General features: G+C 40.8%; 1 protein-coding gene across 4 annotated transcripts in view; it reads right to left on the bottom strand.

Moving 5' to 3' along the window:
* Window positions 1–24: 24 nt before the first annotated feature.
* Window positions 25–24,503, bottom strand: part of LOC110048671 (inositol polyphosphate-4-phosphatase type I A-like) — a 27,902-nt gene continuing 3,423 nt past the window's right edge. For 2 of the 4 annotated variants that reach the window (XM_089272998.1, XM_089272996.1), the window contains exons 3-35: window positions 24,230–24,317; window positions 23,526–23,616; window positions 22,003–22,066; window positions 21,192–21,230; window positions 20,525–20,606; window positions 19,999–20,117; window positions 19,716–19,829; window positions 19,049–19,128; window positions 18,872–18,923; window positions 17,662–17,706; window positions 17,435–17,472; window positions 16,486–16,539; window positions 15,558–15,635; window positions 14,773–14,830; window positions 13,912–14,014; window positions 13,346–13,450; window positions 11,985–12,096; window positions 10,840–10,886; window positions 9,949–10,003; window positions 9,271–9,331; window positions 8,561–8,669; window positions 7,756–7,805; window positions 7,192–7,276; window positions 6,962–7,068; window positions 6,717–6,785; window positions 6,246–6,369; window positions 6,052–6,119; window positions 5,752–5,801; window positions 4,996–5,136; window positions 4,434–4,531; window positions 4,203–4,315; window positions 2,668–2,822; window positions 25–1,715 (exon numbers count right to left, since the gene is read on the bottom strand). In XM_089272998.1, coding sequence (XP_089129124.1) covers window positions 1,580–1,715; window positions 2,668–2,822; window positions 4,203–4,315; window positions 4,434–4,531; window positions 4,996–5,136; window positions 5,752–5,801; window positions 6,052–6,119; window positions 6,246–6,369; window positions 6,717–6,785; window positions 6,962–7,068; window positions 7,192–7,276; window positions 7,756–7,805; window positions 8,561–8,669; window positions 9,271–9,331; window positions 9,949–10,003; window positions 10,840–10,886; window positions 11,985–12,096; window positions 13,346–13,450; window positions 13,912–14,014; window positions 14,773–14,830; window positions 15,558–15,635; window positions 16,486–16,539; window positions 17,435–17,472; window positions 17,662–17,706; window positions 18,872–18,923; window positions 19,049–19,128; window positions 19,716–19,829; window positions 19,999–20,117; window positions 20,525–20,606; window positions 21,192–21,230; window positions 22,003–22,066; window positions 23,526–23,616; window positions 24,230–24,317 — 2,790 coding nt within the window. In that variant the 3' untranslated portion in view covers window positions 25–1,579. Of the gene's footprint in view, window positions 1,716–2,667; window positions 2,823–4,202; window positions 4,316–4,433; window positions 4,532–4,995; window positions 5,137–5,751; window positions 5,802–6,051; window positions 6,120–6,245; window positions 6,370–6,716; window positions 6,786–6,961; window positions 7,069–7,191; window positions 7,277–7,755; window positions 7,806–8,560; window positions 8,670–9,270; window positions 9,332–9,948; window positions 10,004–10,839; window positions 10,887–11,984; window positions 12,097–13,345; window positions 13,451–13,911; window positions 14,015–14,772; window positions 14,831–15,557; window positions 15,636–16,485; window positions 16,540–17,434; window positions 17,473–17,661; window positions 17,707–18,871; window positions 18,924–19,048; window positions 19,129–19,715; window positions 19,830–19,998; window positions 20,118–20,524; window positions 20,607–21,191; window positions 21,231–22,002; window positions 22,067–23,525; window positions 23,617–24,229; window positions 24,321–24,503 lie in introns of all 4 variants that reach the window. The other 2 variants (XM_089272997.1, XM_089272995.1) reach the window with 1 other exon arrangement.

Raw genomic sequence — 24,503 nt, forward strand, 5'->3', positions numbered from 1 at the left:
TTTTACCTACAAATACAAAAGGCATCAAGTAAAGTAAATCTTCTTTATTTTGTCCGTGTCATCATCAAAATTATATTTTCAAATACTCTCTGTTTGATAGCTACACATTTAAAATTGTATTTCTTGCAAGTAGCTACCTCAAAATAGACATTCTTATAAATTCTAACTCTCGTTATAGACTTTGGTACTAGTTTACCTTAAAGCGTACATTGCGAGTTATTTTTAATTATACTATATCAGACAGCCCAGTCTTGGTTTTTGACTTGGAGCATCGCCCATTGCCAACTATTGGCCCATAGAAACCTAGCTGGAACTCGCAGTTTTATTGTAATAACTGTTGTTCGTAAGCAAAACTAATTCTTATATCTGGCCAACCTTAACAAACGCAAACGCAAAACGTGTAACCGTTGCCAAGCGCGGAAAAACGTGTAATAATAATAATAATAATAATAATAATAATAATAATAATAATAATAATAATAATAATAATAATAATAACTGTTGTTCGTAAGCAAAACTAATTCTTATATCTGGCCAACCCTAACAAACGCAAACGCAAAACGTGTAACCATTGCCAAGCGCGGGAAAACGTCCACCCATCGCCAAACGCAGGAAAACGTTCACCCATTGCCAAGCACGGGAAAACGTCCACCCATTGCCAAGCGCGGGAAAACGTTCACCCATTGCTACGCGCGAGAAAACGTGCAACCATTGCCAAGCGCGGGAAAACGTCCACCCATCGCCAAACGCAGGAAAACGTTCACCCATTGCCAAGCGCGGGAAAACGTCCACCCCTTGCCAAGCGCGGGAAAACGTTCACCCATTGCTACGCACGAGAAAACGTGTAACCATTGCCAAGCGCGGGAAAACGTGCAACCATTGTCAAGCGCGGCAAACACGAGTCACTATTAAAACTGATAATTATATGTTGAAAAAGTGCTAAACCATGCCAACCAGTCATTTTCAAACACGCTTCGGCGAGGGTATTAGTTCAATACGTAAACTATGATACTAAAAAATTATTTCCCTTTATGGCGACTTAAAAATTTGGTCTGCAAGCAGCAACTGAACAATTTAACAAATCAATCAATCAATTTAACAAATTTCTGAAACCTTTACCTCTCATGTTTACAACAATAATACTAGGTGAAACAAGACAACATAATTTCCTATTAAAAATAACTATCTGTATTAGGAGCCTGAAGTTACTTCAACAAGAATAGATCCATTTTGCTTATTTACATTCTTTCCGACACTAGTACCAAAAATATACATAAAGAATCACTGGTCACCGATTTCTGTGAAACACAGTGCACAAACCATGCTACTACAAATATAAAGTCCATTACCTTAAGTTTACACAGTCTTTTCCGGTTTGTCTGTCTTTTGGGTTTATTATCATTTCTGTAGTTTACTACCTTAAAATCTATCGTTTGAGGGTTTTTCTTTTCTTTGACAGTGAAAGTAATTCTGTACATCAAAAAAATGACATAGCTTCTTAAAGATTTACGTGACAAGTGTTACCATACGTTCCAGGATAAAGGAGACTGCGTGACAGATTTTCCATCCACTCTCTGTGTCACGTATGTACATTTTTTCCGTAAGTTCCATCTGGGGGTCGGTACTGTTTGGGTAGAGCCATAACTTGCCACGAATTGAACGCATATCTTCGTATTCCTGTATTCTTGAACGTGTTTTCTCTTCTTGTTCCTTCACTGAAAGTGGAAAAGAACCCGACGCAATTAACTACAAACGCAGAAAGATCGATTGTTATAAAATGACGTTGGGGGGAAGGGACGGGAAGGGACGGGAAGCGAGGGAGGGGAGGGGAGGGAGGGGAGGGAGCTTGTAGACTTTAACTGTGGTCAAACGATGATTGACTGCAGCCAGTCTATCGGAAGGGTTTTTGTGGGGCGGGGGCCTTAGTTTGGGATGGGGTCCTATTTTCGGGGAGGAAACGAGTAAGTTTACGATGTGCTTGATCAGAGTTTCCTCATGGAGGACAGTCATGCTTCACTGCTTTCAGCGGAAAAATAGATCGTAAATCATAGCCATTGAGTGCAAGAACTGTAACGTCCATTTATAGAGAACAACTTGTTATTAACTGTACATAACGAAAAAAACGAAGCGGAATTTTAAAGGAACCCTAGCTGTGATTGCCTGTATTTCCCCATTTATTTGTATTCAACTATTGTAATCCACTACCATCCTTGCCAAGTCATCTTCACTTCCTCAGTGATGTGTTTCAAACATTTCTCAAGTGCTGTTCTGCAAAGTCAAACCGTTATTGTTGCGATGGGTTTGTCACAATATAAGGTATGTTTCTCAGCTCTTAAAAGTCATGCTCAGACTATAAAACAGTAGCAGCAGTAGGCATCCGGCAGACAAGGTCCACGGATTAGCGCGCTGTAGAAGATGGCTGGGTGCAGCGTTTGCTGTGACCAAACAGTCCGATGTAAGATTTACCGACAAATCCGCAGTTCAGGCAGATAGACTGTACCTCGTGTAGTGTTGTCGGGAGCTCAGAGCTGGCCTTTCCCTTCGCTCTTTTCACATCCGCAGCCAGAGCGATGAGTTGTTCTACCACTAGGAGTGAGCTGCGCATCTCACTAGTCAGTACCTCCCACTTCCCTGCGTTCAACAAACATTGCATAGATTGTACTGTACCTTCTCATGGCGTCTAAGGCTTGCTGGAAAAACTGGGAGTCCATGTTGTGCTCTCGCTTGAGGATCATACACTGCTCGAGTGTGATTCCCATCCCTGTTCTGTCCTTAGCGCTCTTACAGCTCATAAAACGACATCCGTTCAACCGCCAGCAGATCTGCAACCAGAAAAAAGGTCGCTGAACTTAGATGGGTGTCGGGGACTTTGCCAAGGGGCAAGCGACGACAGAAATGTTTTTACCCTCGGGGGTACCCGTTATATGGGCTGCATAGGTATGTGCGGCCCCAAAGGGTATGGTCAGAAATAGGGTATCGATTTTGGTTTCAAATAGGGTATGGTTTTTGCACTCTAGTCTTAAATTGGGTATGTTTTATTTACAAGAAGCTACTTTTTCATCAATATCGATAAGACTATCAACAAAAGCCCTTCACTATGACTTTAAAATCGATCTGAATTAGGGAACTATATATAACGCTGGTCTGAAACAGGGTATTGATTTTAGGGTCACGCCTTAAATAGGGTATGGAATAGAGTAAAGGTTTTGGGAAGCTGGCTACACACCCCCACCCACTGATTTGTCTGGAGTACCTCCTGTCCCCCGGGAGTTTTACCCGCGGGACGTCTTACGTGATAAAGGAACGTTTCGGAACAAGACAACCGCGCTCCCATGGCCATGGAAACGAGGTTGGGAATATAAATGTTCTTTGCCACCCTCATACGAAACTGTGCCCTTAGCCATGAATAAAAACTCAACTATAATCTAACGGCCTTTATTAAAAACCGGATCATTGGATAATGCAATTCGAGAGTTTTCATTGGCTTAACCATCATGATGTATGAGCCATTACACCATGTTTTTAGTTTTATTTTAGTCCAGTTTTCTAGTCTAGTACGTCACTAATTATACGTACATAATTTACAGTTCATGTACTGATTTCATTACATTTTCTGACCTTTTCTATATTTTGGGGGCGTTTTTGATAAAACAATTATTCCATTCGTGCTTGTTGGATGTGAGATGATTATAGCCAACTCATATCAAACGCGCGCTCGTGGAATAATAGTTAAATATGATCATAGCTGATTCCTTGCAGCTAAGATTAACCCCTGAACCAGGCACACTGCACGGATCTCTCAACTGCTACGTTATCAGTGTGGAATACGTGTTAGTTTGACATCCTGGGGTCAGATTCACAAAGGCCTTTTTAGATCATAGTTAGCAGAGGGGACTATGTTTAGATTAAGATGAGTCGTAAGTATTGTTCGAATACAAAAGCCTAATGTTAACAATCCATACTTAGGAGAACCTCGTAAATTGAGTCCCAGGTTTCCTGTCGTTTGTCGAGTATTGTTCTTCAAAATCACACCATTATTGTTGGGTGTAGCGATCTGAGTTGCTGAACTTCTCGTAAGCAACTCTCCCTTCAACCTCGATCCCAGGTTCTCTCTCCTTTGCCTCTCGAACGAGCCTGGGACCGAGATATCTCTCTCTAACGGTACTGATACACTTATCATTGCCCTACGACCTATTAATTACCTCTTCACTGATCAGAAGAATATCCACGTTCTTTCCTCGTCTACTGTCGATGTTTGATTTCAGTGACTTCATTAAATGCTCTAAGCTTGGATCTCCATCCTTTCTGGAAGCAGCTGATGGGAGTGAGATAAAAAAAAAAAAAAACGAACAATGACTCTACACAGCTCAAAGGAGTTGAGGAGCAACGTTTGTAATGGAATATGCTTGCTATAAAGTAGATTTTCAGCCTACCTGCATCGGGAAACTTGGTTTTGAACTGCTCAAAGTAAAAATTTAGAATGCTATAGTTATCTCCATTGATCTTTTCCTGTAAACTGGTATCGCCAAATCTGCAAAATCAAGACATTTAAAGACAGCATGAAAGCTCGTCCACTCTGCACCGGAAAAATTGAAAACGCAGCTTTATTTCTACGGTTAGGCCTACCGTCCACACTAATCCGTCACGAAAACGGTGCTTTTCGAAAACACTCTTCAAACCGCAGGAATTTGAAAACGCTGGCTTTTTGTTTTCGTGTGGACGGAAAACATTTTGAAAACGGAGCTTTTAGGAAAAGATGACGTCACTAAAAACCATACCATTTCCCTGCCCGAGTTTTTTTCCAACACAAATCCAAAATGACCGTTATTGTTGCGTTTTTAAATTCTCCCAAGCGTAGTGTGGACGGAAAACATTTGATTCGTTTTCAGAGTGAAACTTCCGTTTTCAGACTTCTCCGGAGCCGTGTGGGCGGGGCCTAAGTACAAGCATACGGACTAACGAGAATTTAGGTGAGGATGGCTAGCGACACTAAACCTTTCCGCCAGCGTAGCGTGTTCATTGATCCCTTGTGTGAAGAGCACGGGTATGACCTTGACCAGTCGACCTTCCTGTAACTCACGGGGAAGCAGCCGGAAGTGGATCGACGGAAGTGAAACGTTCACTTGTATGTAACCTCTAAGAATGAAAGACAAAAAAGAAGAACATTATCAGTTTTGATCACGATGGAACATTTGTGCACTTGTGTGAAGGAAAATTTGTGTGAAGGAAAAACCAAACCAATCGTGATTTCGACTTTTCCCGTGTTTGCCTTCAGCTGCAAGTTTTCTCGCGTTTGCCTAGATTGCTGGCATGACTGGTTTTCTTTCGAAATCAGGCAGGGAGTATGAGGTGAGACGCTCTAGACGAAAGGGAACTGGTGCGAGATACCCTTTTGTTCTCAACACTCGCCGGACCCGTATAGGTTTTTCCGCGTTTTCCGTTAGTGACGTCTTTTCCCGCCTTTGCCATCAGTTACAAATTTTCCCGCGCTTGCCATCAGTTATATGTTTCCTCGCGTATCTTTTCCCGCCTTTGCCACCAGTTACAAGTTTCCCCGCGCTTGCCATCGGGTGTATTGCCATCGGTTTACGATTTCCCGCGCTTGCTATTTGGTGCTTGTTGGTGCTTTGAGTTCTAATTGGTTTATTACCGGCGAGTGCTCCGACAGTTTTCAAGTAGGCGTCCCTTAGCAAAGCCTCAGACAGAAATTTTTCAGATCATTGCGAACAAACGGACAAATCCATGACTTACCTGTTTCCACTCAAAGTTGGGATTTCATCTTCTCTTTCGCACTCCTTGAACTAAAACATAAACAAACGCGGGGTCATTTTTCGAATAGCAGCTGATGGTAATGGAGCCTATGGTGGTTTTTATACACTTTTCTTTTGAATTGAAATTCTCAGTACGAGAAATGTCTGTCTTGTATTATAGCGCGATCATTTTTCTTGTGTTGTTCGATGTTTCCTCGATAAGGAAACGAGGGGCCACACCAATCTGCTAATTCTTGTACAAAAAGTTAATAAATGTATAGAACCAAGACCTCATATTCACCTTGAATTTGACACAGGTTAGGTTAGCTATGCTCACACACGCATCTTCCAACATCCCCATTTCATCACCTAAGAACAAACCAAAATACGCAAACAAATTACAGTAAGAGTGATTCTTGTTGCTACTTTCGCCGTCCCAAAAGGAAAAAAAAAACCAAAAACTTAAAGCAGCCAAAAGTATGGAAGATTCAGTACCGTTTGTGCTAAGAAGGCTCTCAAACTGCGCCAGGAAACCAATCTGTACGAGTTGTTTCAGATACACAGTGTTGGAGAATGACGTGTGAAGTTTGCAGACAAAACCAACTACAAGGGACGTTACCTGTACACAAAAAAGCAATCAAACTTTTATTAGGACTGCTGGTGCTGCCTATGCGATTCAAACATCAATTCTCGTTAATTTGCTCAGAAATCTACTCCATGTTATATAATTACTACCTAGCAACCTTACTGACACAAAGAAATATACCGCAGGCTGTGATAAAATTGATAGAAACAGCTTCTGGCCCGCAGGTACTTTGGGTTTTCTTTCACAGTTGTTATCTGGGTCATCAAGCAATGTCGTTACGTGACGCGTTATCTGTGTTGTGTGACGGCAAAAATTTCCGCGCCACGATTGAAACACAGTAAACCGATTTTATTTTTGCTTGATCTAGCACAAACACTTACTGCGTGAGCGAAAACTATGTCCTGCCGTCTTCGAATTTCGTACAGTAAAGATGAGTGCTTTGCTTCCTCCTAAAATAAAATGATAGCAAACGTTTGACATCGCTACAAGACAAAAATAAACACAGGAAAGGAGGGACAACAGATTACGAAGTGCGTTTTCTTACAGCGCAAAGGTTTTTCTTCATAAACCAAGCCTGTTAAACTGGCAGCTGACACAAAACTTGCGGAAAATTGCATAAACATACCTGTAACTGAAGGAATATCATCCCTAGGTAAATTTCTTTCACCAGACCATCCACGGCTCTGGAAAAGTCATGAATCTCGGACAATATCACTTCTACCCAAGATTTCCCTGTTAATAAAACACATCAGCACTCTTACACTAAAATATAAAGCATCATTTAGAAAATCAAGTGAAAATCATTCAAATAGAGGAACCACTCAGAAACAACTCATTCCCACAGTGCACTTCTACCTTCAGGTGGCCGGGCGCCCTGAATCATACTTTCCATGTGACTCAGCATCATGACGTGGCTCTGCTCCACAAGCGTGGAAAGTTCCTACGGAGAGCAAAAGGAAGCCTTAACTCATTCAGCGGTAGGTGGAAAACTAAAACAGTTCCATTGCTGTCGACTGGGGCCCGTTTCTCGAAGGTCCCGAAAACTTTTCGCACCCGGAAAACCGTAGCAAAATCTGAAACCTTATGATTACTGAGCTCTTTTATTCGTATATTCTTTATATGAACAGAGGTTCCTTTCATACAAGAAGTTTCAAGCATATACACCTCTCTGTTTTTAGATACAGATTAACTAAAAATGGCTTTGCGGGTCCGAAAGGTTACCGGGCGTTCGAGAAACGGGCCCCTGGTCAATTCTACAAAGGAAAATCACTTCCACGTGCACGTGTGCCTCGGTCTGTCAGAATAGACTGAAAAACTAAAATGACTGGCCTATATATGAGGCTAATTCTCTTAACGGATACTACACAAAATGTATGGAGACCCGTAAGGAGAATAGGGTTGTTGACCACTCTGACTTACCTGGCATTTAGCACTTGGTTTGGTGAATATCTGAACATTCCAGAAATTATCTGCAGTGGAAAACACTCAACTGTATTAGTTTTGATAGTACTACTAAAAGCTCAAGATTTCTATCCCGCATAGAAATTTACTTGTTTCCAGTCGTTCAAAACTTCATCAAAATCATCTCCACAAATACTTCGAAAACACAAAGAATCGGCCACGGTTTTGTTAACAAGCGTACCGCACTGCTAGGCTACTCATTATCTAAAGTAGATCAGAGAACGGCATACTTTATTGAACGTTAGTAGACTTATACTAACACACAAAACGAAGTGACAACCCTAACTTCTCTAGAACACATTAGGTATTTCACTTTGTTACTTGGACCAAAAAAACAGAAGTCGTATGGTGAAATTAGAAACGACTACTTGTTGCGCATATATATATATGTTCACAATCCATTCCAATCTCACTCAGTTCTGGCTATTCTTGTTTATTGCCCCTGTTTCTTCCTTAATAACCTATTATTTCCACGTTTCGTTTGCCTTAAGGTAATGTTGTGCATAGCAGAACATATTAATTGACAAAAAGTTATGGTGATACAGTTTTTTTTACAGTAGTGGCAGCTATCATTTCCAGGAACTCTCTTTAAACCGTCGAGTAGGACGAGAGGCCCTGGGAACAAGTTTGGGGGTTGGGACAATGCAACTATTAATTGTTATGTTTCGGCTTCTGTTTACACCTGTCTGCTTACCATTCTTTACAATTCGCGACAGAAACAAAATGGATTGCTTATATATTTCAGAGGTGATTTGATTCATACCTCCGTCTACAGGCTCTTCCTCATTTTTAGGTGACGGCACTGCTTTCTCCAGTGAGGCTAAGGACTCCACGACCAATGGAGCTTCACGGAATTTTAACAGCTGTGTGGCCTGGCAAGAAAAGAGTCAAACAAATAGGTTGATTTCCGGAATCAAATGGGACAAGAAGACGACGCTTAAATCTGATATCTGGAGCATGAAGCGACACCCCTGGGATTGGACACTTGTCCGCTTCAAGGTCACACCATAATGACCCTGGCCAGGACTCAAACCCAGACCGCTCGATCCAGAGTACAGGGCTCGAACCCAGACCGCTCGACTCAGAGTGGACTACGCTAATTCTTTCGGCCACCGCGCCTCCACAAACAAATAGGGATGTTATCTACTTGTCTCGTTTGTTCTCAAAAACCGGACTGTTTCATGACAAGGTAACACAAAGGAGTAGTTCCTTTCACAGTCGGAGAAACAAGTGCCATTCTTGGCAAATCCTCGTTGAAAGACTCGTAGAATTTGCGATTTTTACTATCCAATCAAACAATAGCACGAGCACTCGACAGTACTCCGAAAGTGGTTACTTCATCATTGGTGCTATCAGTTGCTTAGTAACTTCGAGGCGAAAGTCGTGGATTCAGTCCGGTCTGTGAGACAGTATTTTGCCAGCAAGCGGTACTTTTCCCCGACGGCTGGGCGTTTCATTTCAATTTCTTTTTACCTTATCTGAAAGGCGCGACATTGTATCCATCACTTTCGTGACATCATTTGATCTTATTGCCCTTGAAGATAAGACAGAGTTCAATGTGGTCAGACATTATGATCACTGCGTCACCTCGTGCATTAACACGTTTGGAGAAGTAGAAAGCATCTTCCACAACAAGAAAGGATGAAAGACAGGCCTTATTCTTGAGATAGTACCTCTCAAGTTATTTTTGGATATGGTATCTAGTTTTCCCGTGGATGTCACACCACTCGCGTTGCGTAGAGGTTTTCGTGGAGGATTAAATGGGAGCAAAGCCGGTTGGGTTGTCACGTGAGCAGAATCCGCATAACATGATTGGCTATTTCTAGACACCCCTGGGATTTGGGAAGCCTGGCCTGAGGCATCTAAAATCAACTTGTGTTCTTAGGCTCAGGTCAAACGTCGAACTTCACATGATGAGACGAACTAAATAGTCAATCCAAATGGGTAAAGCTCGACCGTTGGGTCAAACGTCGAACTTAATTCGAATTCAGATCGACCAACCCGGTCTATCCGCTGCAGATGGATAGAACGTGTCGTTCGACCTAAATTCAGTGGGACGAACTTAATTCGCTCAGTTTAGTTCGTCTCATGTGAAGTTCGACGTTTGACCTAGGCCTTGGTGTTGATACAAATTAAAATTTGGTGACTTACTTCTTCACGTTTTCAGAGTGCTGGCCCAGCTGCGACTTGAATTTTTCCAAATTTACTACAAAAGCGCAAAAGGAGAAAATCAGTAAGCATAGATGCTTTTACCTGTATTTTCTTTCTACATTCACAACCGCGACTGACTTCGTACGTTCATAGCCGGGAAAGTGAAAGACCGAGCCCAACGAAAACAGAAAACATTTCTGAGAAAGTGGCCTTTGTGAAACTGTTGCGGTGTTCTGCTGACGCTGATTTCCGTTTCGTAAACGGTCGATGCCATTTTTAACGGTCGATGCCATCACTGGTAACCAAGCCTTTCAGAATGGACGATGCCATATCTGCTTTAGTATAGGCCTGGACAAGGTAGAGACTGGTTTTAATTTGTTGATTGAGTAAAAAGCACTCGTCAAATGCTTGATTGTTCATATTCACACTGGTTTGCTTGCGGTTAGCTTTTATTTGATGGTTGGGGCAACTCTCTCATTAATATTTAGGAAAGTCACGTTTTTTTGCGGAGATTTGGCGGATCAACCCGGTAGTGTAGTGGTAGAAGAGGGATGTTAGGAAGCAGAGGTTTCGGGTTCGATACAGGGTGGATACTTACAAATTTTCTTTTTTCTTCAATTTCGTAGAGAAAAATTCGTTGATAGTTAAAAAGTGTCGCGAAATTGGCATCGACCGTTTACGAAACGGACAACTGCTCTGCCGACAGACTTCCTACAGGTCGACCTTCGCTTAATCCTTCGCTTCATCACCGCCCTCGAGAGGAGCAAAAGGGAAGTATTACTATAACGACTAGCCTACTCTGCTATGAGGAAGCCGAGAGAAGGTCAATAGCGTCTTCAGTTTGCGACGGGAATTAAACTGTTTTAAGACATGAAAATTTCTTCCACTAACCTCTTAACTGCTTGACCACAGGAGCTTTGTTTTCACTCTCCCCACCACTGAAAATATTAAATTAAGCGTAATATAAGTTCTAATATATAGATTTAGCCAAGCCTAAAAGCGGAGCTCGCGATTGCAATAACTGGAGATAAAGGAAAAAGATAATTATTTTTTCTTGGATCAGAAACTCAAAAAATGATCAATTGTGAGCATGTGGTTTTGCTATTTTTTCCAGTTAAATTTTAACAAACTATACCCAACAAGACTAACCAAGATTGTAGAAATTACGTACGCAATATATCAGGGACTTTCAAGAGATGATTGTACAAGGAATGTGCCAGAAGAAAAGTCAACAACACGCCAGGGGTTAATTTGCGCCGAAATTTTGCCTTTGCGAATACTCCTTCCTTCTCCCCCAGAGAAATAACGTGACTCGAGCCAGGCAACCTCGATGGGCTCTGGACCTGAGCCCGCGATATAGTCACGTGATACTGGTCAGCGGATAGCTTGTTGTGACAGCTGTTACTTAACAATAGCGTGGAAGCCCAAAATCTAGCTATGGTAATGGTGCTACTCTCTTAGTTTTGAAGGTATTGGCGTACGCACGGACGGACGGACGTACAGTCAAGCGACGACAAAATTTTTCAGATCGATAGGTTACCAAATTTTCTAAGGTATGGGGCTCCGCTCGCGCGCCAGCTCCGCTATAACAAAAGTGAAACTTTTCGGTACGCTTCGGAAGCGGTCGAGCCATCGTTCGTATTTTGGCCAGACCAAACGAGCTTGATATGCCGTGATGCGTAACAAAATAGTACGACTAGGTATTTACCGTACGCAAATTCGACCATCATAAGGTCAGTGATTGTTATCGCAGAATATCAGCACAGTCGACACGGTTTGCGAATTTGGGTACAATAAACTATTCTTAGAGCTACCTTTATGTGTACACGCAATACTTGCTTTGCTGATTTTAGCACTGCCGTACATTTAAGTACAAAGACCACACAAGCATTTTTCAATAATCAATAACACTTGAGTCTTCAAAGTGAAACCCACAGCTGACTCGCGATCTTCTTCTTATGTCCAATTTCAAGTCACCTACTACACTGTTGTTGTTGATCTTTTTTTTTTTCATTATCTACTTTATGTATTCGTACCTTTGCTGTGCCTTTCTGAGCGTCAGGTATAGTCGCCTTAGTCCTCCTTGGCCAAACTTGAGCGTGTGTGCAGCTGGCGCGCCTACTGTGACGATATCATACAGTGTTCCAGCTGAGAACAAAACACAATGGATATCATATGAGTGGTTTTCAACTGTGTTTTCCCAACTCTCTAATTGGTTCACAACATCTTATGCAATGTCCTTAACTTATCAGCAAAAGCGAACATGCTGCTCATTTTCTCTTTTTTTTCAGCCAATCAGGAACATAATCTTATCTTACACGATTTTCATTACGTCTAGAAATTAACTGTATGTTTGGCTACACTTGACACTGGATGCATGTTTTCCCATGCTTGGCATTGTGGTTTCTTGTTTTCCTACCCTACACATTGCGGTTTCCTGTTTTCCCACCCTTGAACGGCGGTTTCGTGTTTTCCCGCGCTTGGCAATGGTTGCATGTTTTCCCACCCTTGCAACTGGTTGCACGTCTTTGCCCTGAGTTTTGATTGGTTTACTGCCTTGTTAGCGTTTGTTGCAATTGGTTAGACGTAATTACTTTGGTTTGCCAAGTTTACGAGAGCGGTTTTCAACTGAGTGTCGTAAAACCAAACTAATCGCCCTAGCCAATCACAAACGCCACGGGCAATCCAATGAACCAATCAAAACTGCAAGATACATGACGCCAACGTGCAGCGCGGGAAAACGATCGGGTTTGGTCCTACTTCTGATTGGATGACAAAATGGCGCGAATTTGTGAGCCAATCATGTAGCGTTGCAATGCAAAACTAAAGCAAATACAAATTACTCTCCACTCTCAAGTGAAAACTGCCCTGCGAGAAAGCCCTCTAAGTGCTTGTACTTTAAGACGGATTCCGCTCAAAGTTCGAGCAATAAGTGCAAAAATTATGTACTAATAATCTACTCACAGCACGGTAACTTTTTAAATACTATTTCAAACATCTCTCTGTAATTCAGTTCTCTAAGTGACCCCGCGATTAAATCCCCAAGCATTCTCGAGAAATTTAATATCAAACCTCGGAAGAGTGTTTAATGCGTGTGTTGTTGTGTTTTCAACTATCACGAAACGTCCGTTTTCATTCGAATATGGATAACTTCAAGTTCAATTTTCTCTCGCGGGGTCAGCTTGAGAGCTTAAGTCTCGATAAGATCTTCTTACCTTTATTCAAAACATTACCATGCTATGAGGTTTTTTTGGTAACTTTATTTCGGCCATTATTGCTGGAATGTTCTGCGGAAATCATCTTAACCACGTAAGAGGTTTTGATTTTTTTGGGTCTAAACAGAAATGCTAGGTAATTTTAGATATAAACATTTCAAACGGCTAAAGTTCCCTAATACCTCCTTCACTGTCTTGTATGACCTTCATTCGCTGAATGTGCAGATTAATGGGAACAAACGCTAGTTTTTTGTCGTTTCTAAGCCTGGCTGGCTTAAAGCATGTTCCTGGAATGGAAGAATTGATGCTAATTCAATTGAAGTAATGAGAACATAAAAGGCAGTGACTTTGCACAAGTAGGTGAATCTAACACAATAGGATGGAATAGGGACTGGAGGGATTGCATCATTATTTTTTTAGCAATAGAAATGAAACAGTCGGGTGGAAACCAAAAGGAAGGAGCATTAATTGGGAGTAAAAAGTTACGTGAAGAAGGAAGTTCAGACTTCCGACCCCCCACCCCCACCATGGCCCCGCCTTCCGACTTATGGGGTCTTGTGATAATTCTATGTCTAGTATATGTAGCAAATGAGATACGATAGGATAATTTATTTAACATCAAATACACAGTCAGGGGGTGGTTACCCAGTCTCATAATAAATGGTTTGATAAACTAAAAAACAAATATGTCTCAAAATAACTAACTAAGAATCACACATATCAATAAAAGTAAGATGTATTTGCAAACCTTGTAAAGGACTAAGTTCCTGTAGATTGCCTTTGTAGGCACAGATGAGCTTAAAGTGATTGTCGAGAATCTCTTGTCTAGCATTCTCCCACCTTGGGTTCAACTAAGTAAAGAAAAAGCCAGACAATCATTTGAATTTCATTACAACGTAAACATGTTGACTTCATAAAAATGTAATTATGTTTAATTAACGCCCAAGTCGCTAGTGGAGGGAAGGTGCCTACGAAGCCCGGGGGCTGCAACCGCAGTCATATCCCCAAGGCGCTAGAACACCCGACTGGCCTGCCCAACCCGCAACCAAGCCACGAGCCCCCCGCGCCAAGCCCCCTACAAGGCACCCGTCACACTCAAGCCAGACGGCATTGGTGGAAAAAAAAAAAAAAAAATAAAATGCTGAAAAGAAAGGGGGGGGGGGGGGGTAGGGAGGGAACGCCGAGAACCGCTAAAATATAATTCAATCCACAACGCCACACTAACAGAGCGATGAACACACTGCGAGCACATGGGACGACAACACATGTACTAACCAAATATACCGCTGGACAATGTCAGCCCCAGGGCTCTCACGACCATATGACTGTTGCAAACGCTACAGAAACGCACCAAACGCTAAACAAACGCTAACAGATGGCCAAGGCACTAACAAACGCCTACAAAAACGCTACTGACCAGACTCGCTCCTGGTCATAAACTATGTAAAATTTCATTGAACTATATCAAACGCTACAAAACGCACCAAACGCTAACCAAACGCTCACAGACGTCCAAGACACTGACAACTGCCTATAAAAACGCTACTGACCAGACTAGCTCCTAGTCGTTAACTATGTTAAATTTCATTTAACTATATTAAAATCTCACATCTCCTAGGTGATGCAGCTCAAGAATTTTCTGTTGCTCTTCGGCTATGTACAATTTTCTGAGGAAAAATGAAGACAGTATTTATCAATCAGTACAGCTTACACCAAACAGCAGTAAGAACAGCATGGCTGAGTAATTTAAGGAAATTCGTAATCTGGAGATCCTAGGACTTCTACTAGCTGGAATGGACAAATTCTTAACAGTACCATGTGTTTGAGAGGCATTAAATTAGATATAAGGCTCAAAAGGCTCTTAAAAGTGTCAAATATTCGCTGGTAATCTAAACATTTCAGGCTTAGCCCTTCTTCAGTAGGTGGAATGATTGAGCCATGCCATACAAAAAACTGTACGCGTACACACGCACAGAGAGCGCGTGCATGAAGTACAAAGGAAACAAAGGCGTGCTGCAAAATATGAAAACCATTGTTTTTGAGCGCGTATGTGTAATACGCGCTAGACCCACAGTCACAAGAAATTAAAGTTAATGTTCCGTCTGTTCGGTCAAAGCGTGCCCAGCTTGAAGATTAATTTCATTTCATGCTGCTTGCGGCTGATGTTACTACCAGAGCAGTGTTTCAAGCCACAGACCATGATGTCATCCAGAGAGTGGGAGGCGGAGTTGAGATGTTCAGTTTTTTGCTCATTCCCACTGAGTTTGAGAGGCATGCCTGCAAGTTTAGAGCTAGGCGTATGAAAACTATACCCATCCATAATTTACATTTTACTCATTTACAAAAATGGCTCTCTAAAGTATTAGCTGTGTCTAGAGAATTAAAAGCACTTACAAAAGTTGAATTGGGATTTTAAAAGTGAGGACACTTTCTCCCATCAGCTCCACTACTTTGAGGACAACTCCTCTCATCCTAAAGGAGAGAAAAAAGACAAAACTTAGAGCCTGGTAATCCACGTCCCAACAAATATTCAGGAAAATTTTAATTCTATTCTCTTCAGGAAGACATGGCATGCCGGAAAGGGGGGCGGGGGTACTCCCTCACAGGTGCAATATTGGTATGTGCGGCCCCAAAAGGTATGGTTTTTCAGCCGTTTTGGTCATAAGTAGGGTATTGTTTTAAGCCAGTTTGATCATTAATGGGGCCTGGTTTTTACACTCTAGTCTCGAATTGGGCATGTTTTTTACAAGAAGCTACTTTTTCATCAATAACACAGATGAACAAAAGCCCTTCACGATGCCTTTAACATCGGTCTGAACTAGGCATAAGGCACGTCTGAAACAGGTTATTGATTTAGGGTCAGGTCATAAATAGGGTATTGAAAATCACAGATTTTAGTCACAAATAGGGTAAGGGTTTTGGGAGGTGGGCCGCACTCCCCCACCAAATTTTTTCTCAGATTCCCCCTCCCCCCCCCCCCCTCCCCACCCAGGTATGGCATACACAGGAATCAGAAACTGTTTGTTTAGATAGTCTGCTTTGTTTATGAGGGTAGTTGGAAACTTACATAAACAGAACGTTTAATTTCTTTTGTTACGCGTCCTCTCTGTCTTAAACGGCTCTTACTATAACACGTTTTTGGACCATCTGAAAGTAACGGCTACCCGAAAGTAGCGGCCCCTTTTGCCTGCTAAATCCGAAGGTAATGTGGGCCGTTACTTTTGGAATTCTACAGTTACTCTGTAGCTCCAAGAAAAAGGAAATTAGTCCCAGCCCAAGGTTATCAGAAAAAATGTTTGTTGCACGCAAAAAAATTGCTTACGTGGTTGGGAATCTGTAACTTCTCTTGAGAATATGCTCTACCATCACCATGGACCTAAATAACACAAATGGAAAAGACAATAACTGTCTAACTGTAACAAATTTAGCGGAAGAAAATAAATTGCCATCATCATCTCTGTTAATGTCACTGTCACTGTCAACAACATCATCACCGTTATCAACACCATCATCAGCAATGCACACATCAGCAGCATCAGTATTAGTCTTTTACACACTGGTATTACACAGATATCAGAATAAACAAAATGTTTCTGCTGTTTTAAACATAATCAATCCTTGCTCTTTGTACCCGAGGTCACATAGCAATGGCTATACCTAACAAAACTGCCCAAAGCATAAAATGCAAAGTCTTACTGGAAAATATAGAGACTGGAGTCTCATTTTTCATTGAGAAGAAGAAAAACCAGGGTATTGAAAGAAAAAAATCAAGTACTTTAAACTTAAGGAGAAAATGCTTTCAACAAATTCCAGGTGTGCAATGCAAAAGCTAATAATTTCAGGCAATTTTCTGCCACTGACATTTTTCTACCTAGGGTTAGAAAAACACTCTCTTCCAAGTGCTTTCAAGACATGCCTAGAAAATGCATTAGTAGAGGATGAATTTGAGAACCTGAAAAGTTACAGAAATGACTTTGATGAAGGAAGGAACATAACTTGTATTTATTTATTACAGATGACAAGGATGGTTGTGACGTGGGTATAGGTCACCTAGACATTTCAATTAACCTTAAATTTGCACATTGGTAACTGATTGAAAAAAGCGGGCGCGAGACGAGCAACAAGTAGGGTCTGGTAGAGAAAAAGGGCAGGTCTCCTTTTTCTCTACCAGACCGTACACGTTGTGTGCCCACTTTTTCAATCGTCCCCACTGACCAAGAGCCTAGAACAGGCTAGCACATTGGAAAATTATCAGTTGAAAGTTAAAGTACCTTCCACTGTTCCTCCTGGTTGCTATTTCATTCTCCTTCTAAAACAAAAGACATATAATAATGTGTTATTAGCTTGCACAAGTACCACCCTTATGGAATTTAATTACCTAATAGGACGGCATAATATTATTACATAAAACAGATGATGCTTAAATAGTGAATTGACAGAAGAAAACTAACACCAACATAGCAATGCATATGGCTTAATAGCATTGCAATGCACTAACCTCTATATTTTGAGAAACACGTTTTAGGGATTTGCGATTGTCCACCTGGAAAGATATGGATGAGAGAAAAAGAATCAATAATTAACAGGGGTTTCATTAAGGTTTTCAGCATGAGGGCAACTGGTTTTCACAGGCAGGCAAAATGTTTTTAACCGAACTTCTTTAAAAGAAAAACGTTCCCTAGACTGTCAAACCAGGTGGGCAAAATGATCTTCACAGCCCCTCAACTGATTTGCCCGGTGCCTGGATCTTAATGAAACCTGTGAATTAATAGAGTTGCTTTCAGCTCTGCTTCACATCCAATATCTGGATTGTACTATTTCTTCCTCTGTGTTGTCAGTGATATTAATAGATTTAATAGACCTTTCCTGCATTCCACTTCAGTGCGTTCGAGCAGTAGCACCAAAGTGAGGCTGGCGTGGACATTTTCATTCATCTGCTGTATTTTCATCCACCCTGACCTCAACTCGGTGCTATTGTTTGTTGGAATGTGGGCAAGGTCTATTCTACTTCTCCAGTGCAATGTGCCATGGAATCCTACTTGTAAGTGCATTTGACCCTGGAATGTTCTTGGGAGAGACACTTTACACGAAGAGTCTGTAGCTCTCCCAGTGCCACCCAAGAACTATGTACATGTACTGTCAAAAATGTTGGGTAACCTGACAGAGTGCTGGCAAGTAAGCTGCGATGGACTAACATCTCATCCAGAGGGGAGCAATACTCCTAGCCGCTATATCCTTGAAAACCAGGATAAGTTCTGGTAGTGTGGGTCACTTCTCAGAGAGAGATGTTAGCTTAATCTATACATGTAACCTGGTGGTGTGGTGGCCTCATGGTTAGTGCACTTGTCTCCAGATCGAGCGCTCCGGGTTTGAGTCCTGGCCATGGACATTGTGATGTGTTCTTGAGCAAGACACTAGACTCTCACAGTGCCTCTCTCCACCCAGGTGTACAAATGGGTACCAGCAAATGTAATGCTTGGGGGTAACCCTACAATGGACTAGCATCCCATCCAGGGGGGGAGTAGAAATACTCCTGGTCACTTCATGCTACAGAAACCGGGATAAGCTTCAGCCTGATGGGCGACTTGGCTCGTGAGCAGACTTTACCTTTATCTATATACATGCACATGTATCCTGCCATTTGATTACTTATATAAATAATTATGATAAAATTATCATATAATTAAGGAAGTGTTAAAGACCCAGACCTTCCATCCAAGAACTGTGACAGTTCCACAAGCATCTGGAGAATCAAGGGGACTACAATGACAAAAATGTCCAAGTCAACAAAGTGCTCCGTACTCAATTTTTAAAAGAATTCTAACTTTACTTAACATCAACTAAGATGTATTCTTTTCTGCTAAACTACTCCTTTAAATACTTACGTCAAAGTCAAGAGCAATTTCTGATCTACTGATGTCAAAATGTCCCCCATAGTACACACTGCTTGGCCTAACAAGGACATCTGTGAGAAGAAATATAATTAAATTCACAAAGCTGCATATTGCATTTCTAGAAACCATAAACAATAAATTTATACATTAAAATTGGCAGGGTAGGTTCCAAGATTGAAACTGGCAGGTTCCAAGATTGAAGTACATTAACCAAATATTAATTTGGTCTCAAACAAAGATACATATCTAATATTCTCCAAACTACATTTTCCCTTTCCCTTGTCTGTGCACTTGCTTAAATCAAAACAGTGATTATAAATGATGTGCTTGTAAACGATGCTGTAATATTATTTTGCTGATCATTTCTGGATGGATGTTTGAGCTGCAGAATAATCAAGCTATCCCCACCCAACTATATAATTTAGGGTGTCAAATAGCCTTTGATTGTTGTGAATGAAACCTCTGTGTTTGGGAAAAGGAAATGAAATAAATTAGTTTAAAGTCACAAAAATGGCAACTTCAAAAAATTTCAAATTAGTGTTGGACAGGTACACCCCTGATCATACATGTATACTGGTTTTCATTCCAGCAATGAGTTTCTACAAAGTTTGAAGATTTATACAATGCATCTGTCTTGCTCTTCAAGTTTCCAACATACCTCTTCTTTCTCCCTGTCTCTAACATCAAACACCGCTAACTTCAAGCGAGTCAGTTCATTCACAGCTCCATCTGGGAACACCACAGTTGTCAAGAAATACGGATCACAACTTTGCTGTGAATGGTGTAAAGGAAACAGTGTGAAAATGTAAGTAAATTTTCTTTATTGATAAGAAGAAAACTGTAGTATTGCTTGAAAATAAGTTAACAGAGTATGTAAGACAAGAGTACATATGCACAATTTATATGGACAGAATTTTTTTTCCTGGGTTTTAAAAACTGACCTCTATAATTTCAGTTTGAGCATGTTTACTCCATGTTGTAGCTGGTGGAGTCATTGTTCTGATTTCAACAAAAGCATTTGGTAATTTTCCTTCCTCAGTACTGATCAGGTTATGACATGCTGCAGATTAAAATACAGATAATACATTGTTTATTTCAGTACACAACAAGAGCAGCAAGAGTTGTTGAACAGATATGAATACTTATGATTAATTTTCAAGCTACATGTAGGCCTACCAATGTGATCTTTCTGAGAAATCAACCACTTTAAATTCAAATGTTCTTATTTGTGGGAGGTTGGCAGCAATGGACAAGGACTAGGGGACTGTCTACTAGTGTGAAGTACAATGGGAGCAAGGTTCCTGGATTGCTACTATAACAGTAGCAGTGAAGGTCTGGCAGAAAAACCTTGACAAGCTGGCAAATAGGGGCTAATTTGACAAGTATGCAGAGGGTAGTTTACCCTCTCAGTGTCAATTTTCAACTACAGAACTGACAATAGCATGGTTGAAGACTGATGAAACCTACCAATACACATTTCTAAGAATGGAGTTTCGTCTGCATCTGCTGCACTAGTGGAAGAGTACTGACCGATTCCAGGCTTCAAAGGCTGTTGATAAAAATAATTTATTATTACTTAATTAATATTTACCAAATGAGTATTAATTAGTGATTAAATCATACATGCCAAGTACTATTGGGACCTCAATAAGACTAACTCTATTAGGGTTATCTTGACTGAGCTTTAGTCAGGTGGAATTCAAAGCTGGATCTGAACAATAAACCTTTGATTACAAGTTGACATAATTATTATAAGTTACACTGATCATACATTAACCCCTGGAGAACTTTGATATCAAGGAGAAAGATATTTTTTCCATCTTAGGGCATGGAAATTCACGGCTTGGCATTACTTAGGGTATTTAATCTAAAATGACTTTTGAAATAGTTATCCCAGTATAATGGATATCCTTGTTTAATCACTGTTTTTGTTATTGCTAAAAATTGTGACAATATTATCTTTGTATTGTCCTAAGATTTGGTACAGGTCTCTTAAAGTTTGAGAGGAAATTTGAGCCACACCAACCTAACGAGGTTTTGAACCCTTTTAGGTATTCGTTCTAAATTTCTGATGATCCCTTGTCACTGTTACAGTGTATATTAGAGTTGACACTGTTCCCACCCAGAAAATTACCTCTTGTTGAGCCAAAGGGTGGAATTCTGGCAATGGATCCTGCAGTTTAGTAATAAAACAACATGTGTAACTAAAACACTAAAAACATACAAGTACAATGTGGTTAAATTATCAAGGATTTCAAAGATCACAGTTGGGTTGTCAAATACATTTTAATAAGAAGGCATGGCGATCACAGAGATAATGTAATGGAATCTAGATGGCAGAAAATTGACAGTCTATGTTTGAGGCCGGCCAGGACCTTTGCACTGTGCTGTTAGGCAATATTAATTTTTTAACTTACAGTGCCTCTTGAAGGGGTAGGAATTGGCAAAACCCGGTCTTGGAGTTCTTGGGACAACCTGACACATGGTCTGACATCCCTTTCATGTAAAAAAAGTATTCTCACTGGATAGATCACATGAGAAAAAGAAAAAAACAAAAGAAAAAAACAACAACAACCAAGAAGGGATTTGGTTTGTACATTTGAGTAAAGAGTACAAACTAGAATCTTGCAAGCATGGGCAATATCTACTCATGTTTCCACAACACAAGAACATTTAATAAACATTTACAAGTTCACAAGACAATATCCTAGTTTCATGTGTGTGTGACTTACCTACTAACCTACTAAGCTCTAATCAACCACCTTGTATAACTGAAAAAAACCTTTTAAAGAAAAACACTTTCACTCGACCACCCCATATTAATGGTGTTTTACTGTGCAAAATTATACTGAAAACCAGCTACTTATAGCTATCCAGGGAAATGCTAAAAGACCAACAAAGTGTTCAAGCTTGCACAAATTAGTGCAATGCCACACAACTGTTACCTTTCCTGTTATTTCCATCAATTGTTTCCTCAAACTTAAGAGCTTGTTCCTCAGACTTTCATAACTAAACAGTGGAAAACATTGCATGACTAATCTGAGTATTGTACAAGGTTGTGGGGGGGGGGGGGGGGGGCACTGCCATATATAGGCTATATAGGTATGTGCCGCTGTGAAGGTTATGGTTTTCAAGCAGTTTACTCTAGGATAGGGTATATAAATTAGAGCACTTGGGTCTACAATAGGGTATCATTTTTCGCAGAACTAACTAGTTGGTTGAAGATTTTATCTAGACTAAGGAAACCAGGAATCACCACTCAAAAATTAAAAAAAATCAAATCGGCAAGTTTAAATTTACGCAAATCAGCCTCAACAGTGTCAATAGATGGGGGGATTTGGGGAGTTTACTCTAGTATGGGGTAGCAAAATTCAGCTGAACTAGCTCTGGTATAGGCTAAGGGTTCCAGGGTCCCAGCGGCACATCCCACCCAGAAATTGTCAAAGTACCCCCCCCCCCCCCCCACCGGGGAAGTATGTTGGCAAGTCTAAATTGAGTGGCCTAGATTCAACCAGGGCTCAAATCAGGGTCCGAAATTGCGCTTTCCTGGTCACCAATGCGACCAAAAATTTTGCACTGGTGACCAGAATTTCACAACTGGTCGCCAGCAGGCGATTAACTATTTCATGTCACGATAAGTGCACAAACAATAACTTTGATTTTCAGCCAAATCAATTAAAATAAAATTCAAAGCCGCCTGCCAATTGGTCACTTCCTTTTTACCTTTCCCCTGCTTTTGAAGTATAAAACCAATTTTCTGGTTATTGTAAATCTACCACAACGTTTAACACCTACGATCATTGCGAAGCTTTGCCGCCATGTTTTTCAGCGGTTTCCCATAACATACGTATTGTGGGTGTAAGAGGTCCCATGCGTTATTTGGCCATGAATATTTATTCAGGCGATGTGGTGTCCAAAGATGTTCCGAAATCTTTTCGTAATTTATTACAAAGTGGAGATGGAACATCCGCGAAGAAATTAGATGAAGATTTAGATATTCTCTGGGCTTTAAAAGGTGGAAAAGTAGATCTGTCAAAGTGGTCAAAAGATGATTGCAGCACTGGTTTGATTCGTGATTACATCAATTGCAACTCATATTTTACCAGCAAGCCGGCGGCGACAAAAAATTTTGGTTTGTGTTTCACTGCAAAGGAAAAATTTTATTGACACTTTTTGGCGACCACATTTTTCCATATGGCGCCTGAAAAAAAATTTCAGTCGCCAGTTGGCGCCTGCCGAAAAAGTTAATTTCGTACCCTGCAAATGATGTCTTCCTTGCAGAGAAAGACATACATTAAACGTGCAGTGAGACCTGTTCATTCGTGATAAACCAGGTACCCATGTGAGCAAGTCCTCTCACAACTGATGCAGATGGATGATGAAGTCTCTTGATTCACAAGCTCTGTGGAAAAATGAGAATTGCTACTGAACAGTCACTTGAATTCAAGCTATTAATTAATGCACTCACCTCGCATTTCTAATTTTTTCCATCCATTCTTCAGTGTCTTTTGTTGACTTTCCATTGAGGTGGTATCTTTGAGTGTCATCTTCATCAAATACTAGGGGAGAAAACATTTTAAAAAATTCCCAAGGATGTAAGCCACAGAGACTTCTCATAAATACAGAAAGGTCATCTAATCCTTGGCATCATTTGGAATACATTGTACCTTCAATGATCGTTTGACATAGAATTTTAGAGATGCTTTAGGTAAAGTTTGGAAGCCTGAGGCTAGCAAGGATACATGTGTATGGACATTTATAACAAGCCATAGAAGATACAGCCAGTCAGAATACAGGAAAGCTGTTGTATATTCAGTGGTATTACACCCAACTTTCCCATATTTGTGAGCTGGATTGATTGTGTTCGCCATTGTATTTTCCATGACATGGTATAAAATTGTTATGCAACACATGTATAAGTGACTGGGACATTCCATGGCATACTGGTCATTGGAAAGCATTGCATAATTAGTATACACAGGGGTTTCAATAACACTTTCAGCAGAAGTGCAACTGGTTCTCAAAGGTGGACATGATGTTTTGAACTGAACTTCTTTACAGGAAAAACTTCACTCTAGATGGTCAAACCAGGTGGGCAAAATCATCCTCTCAGCCAGAAAATTTACCCAGTGCCTGGCCTCATTAAACATCATTTACAAATGCTGGAATTACCAATTGTGAATCCATGCTTCTTCTGAGGTGAAGAATCTTTCAGCACCCTGCATCGCTCCAGTACAATAGCACCTACTGGATCAGACGTCTGCTTGAATCCACGATTGGAAAGAACATGAAAGGACGCAAATCAAATTGTTAAAAATCAGCTTTATGGTTGCAAATATCTAAAATGCACAAGTCTATGTTTCTTCAAAGGTCTTTCTTTGCATGCCCAGCAATTTTCTTTCCCACGAGGCATTAAGAGATTTAACTTGCAATAGAGCTACAAATG

The sequence above is a fragment of the Orbicella faveolata genome, unplaced genomic scaffold (genome assembly GCF_042242905.1).
Source record: "Orbicella faveolata isolate gen_17 unplaced genomic scaffold, um_ofav_v1 contig_35, whole genome shotgun sequence".
Classification (NCBI taxonomy): domain Eukaryota; kingdom Metazoa; phylum Cnidaria; class Anthozoa; order Scleractinia; family Merulinidae; genus Orbicella; species Orbicella faveolata.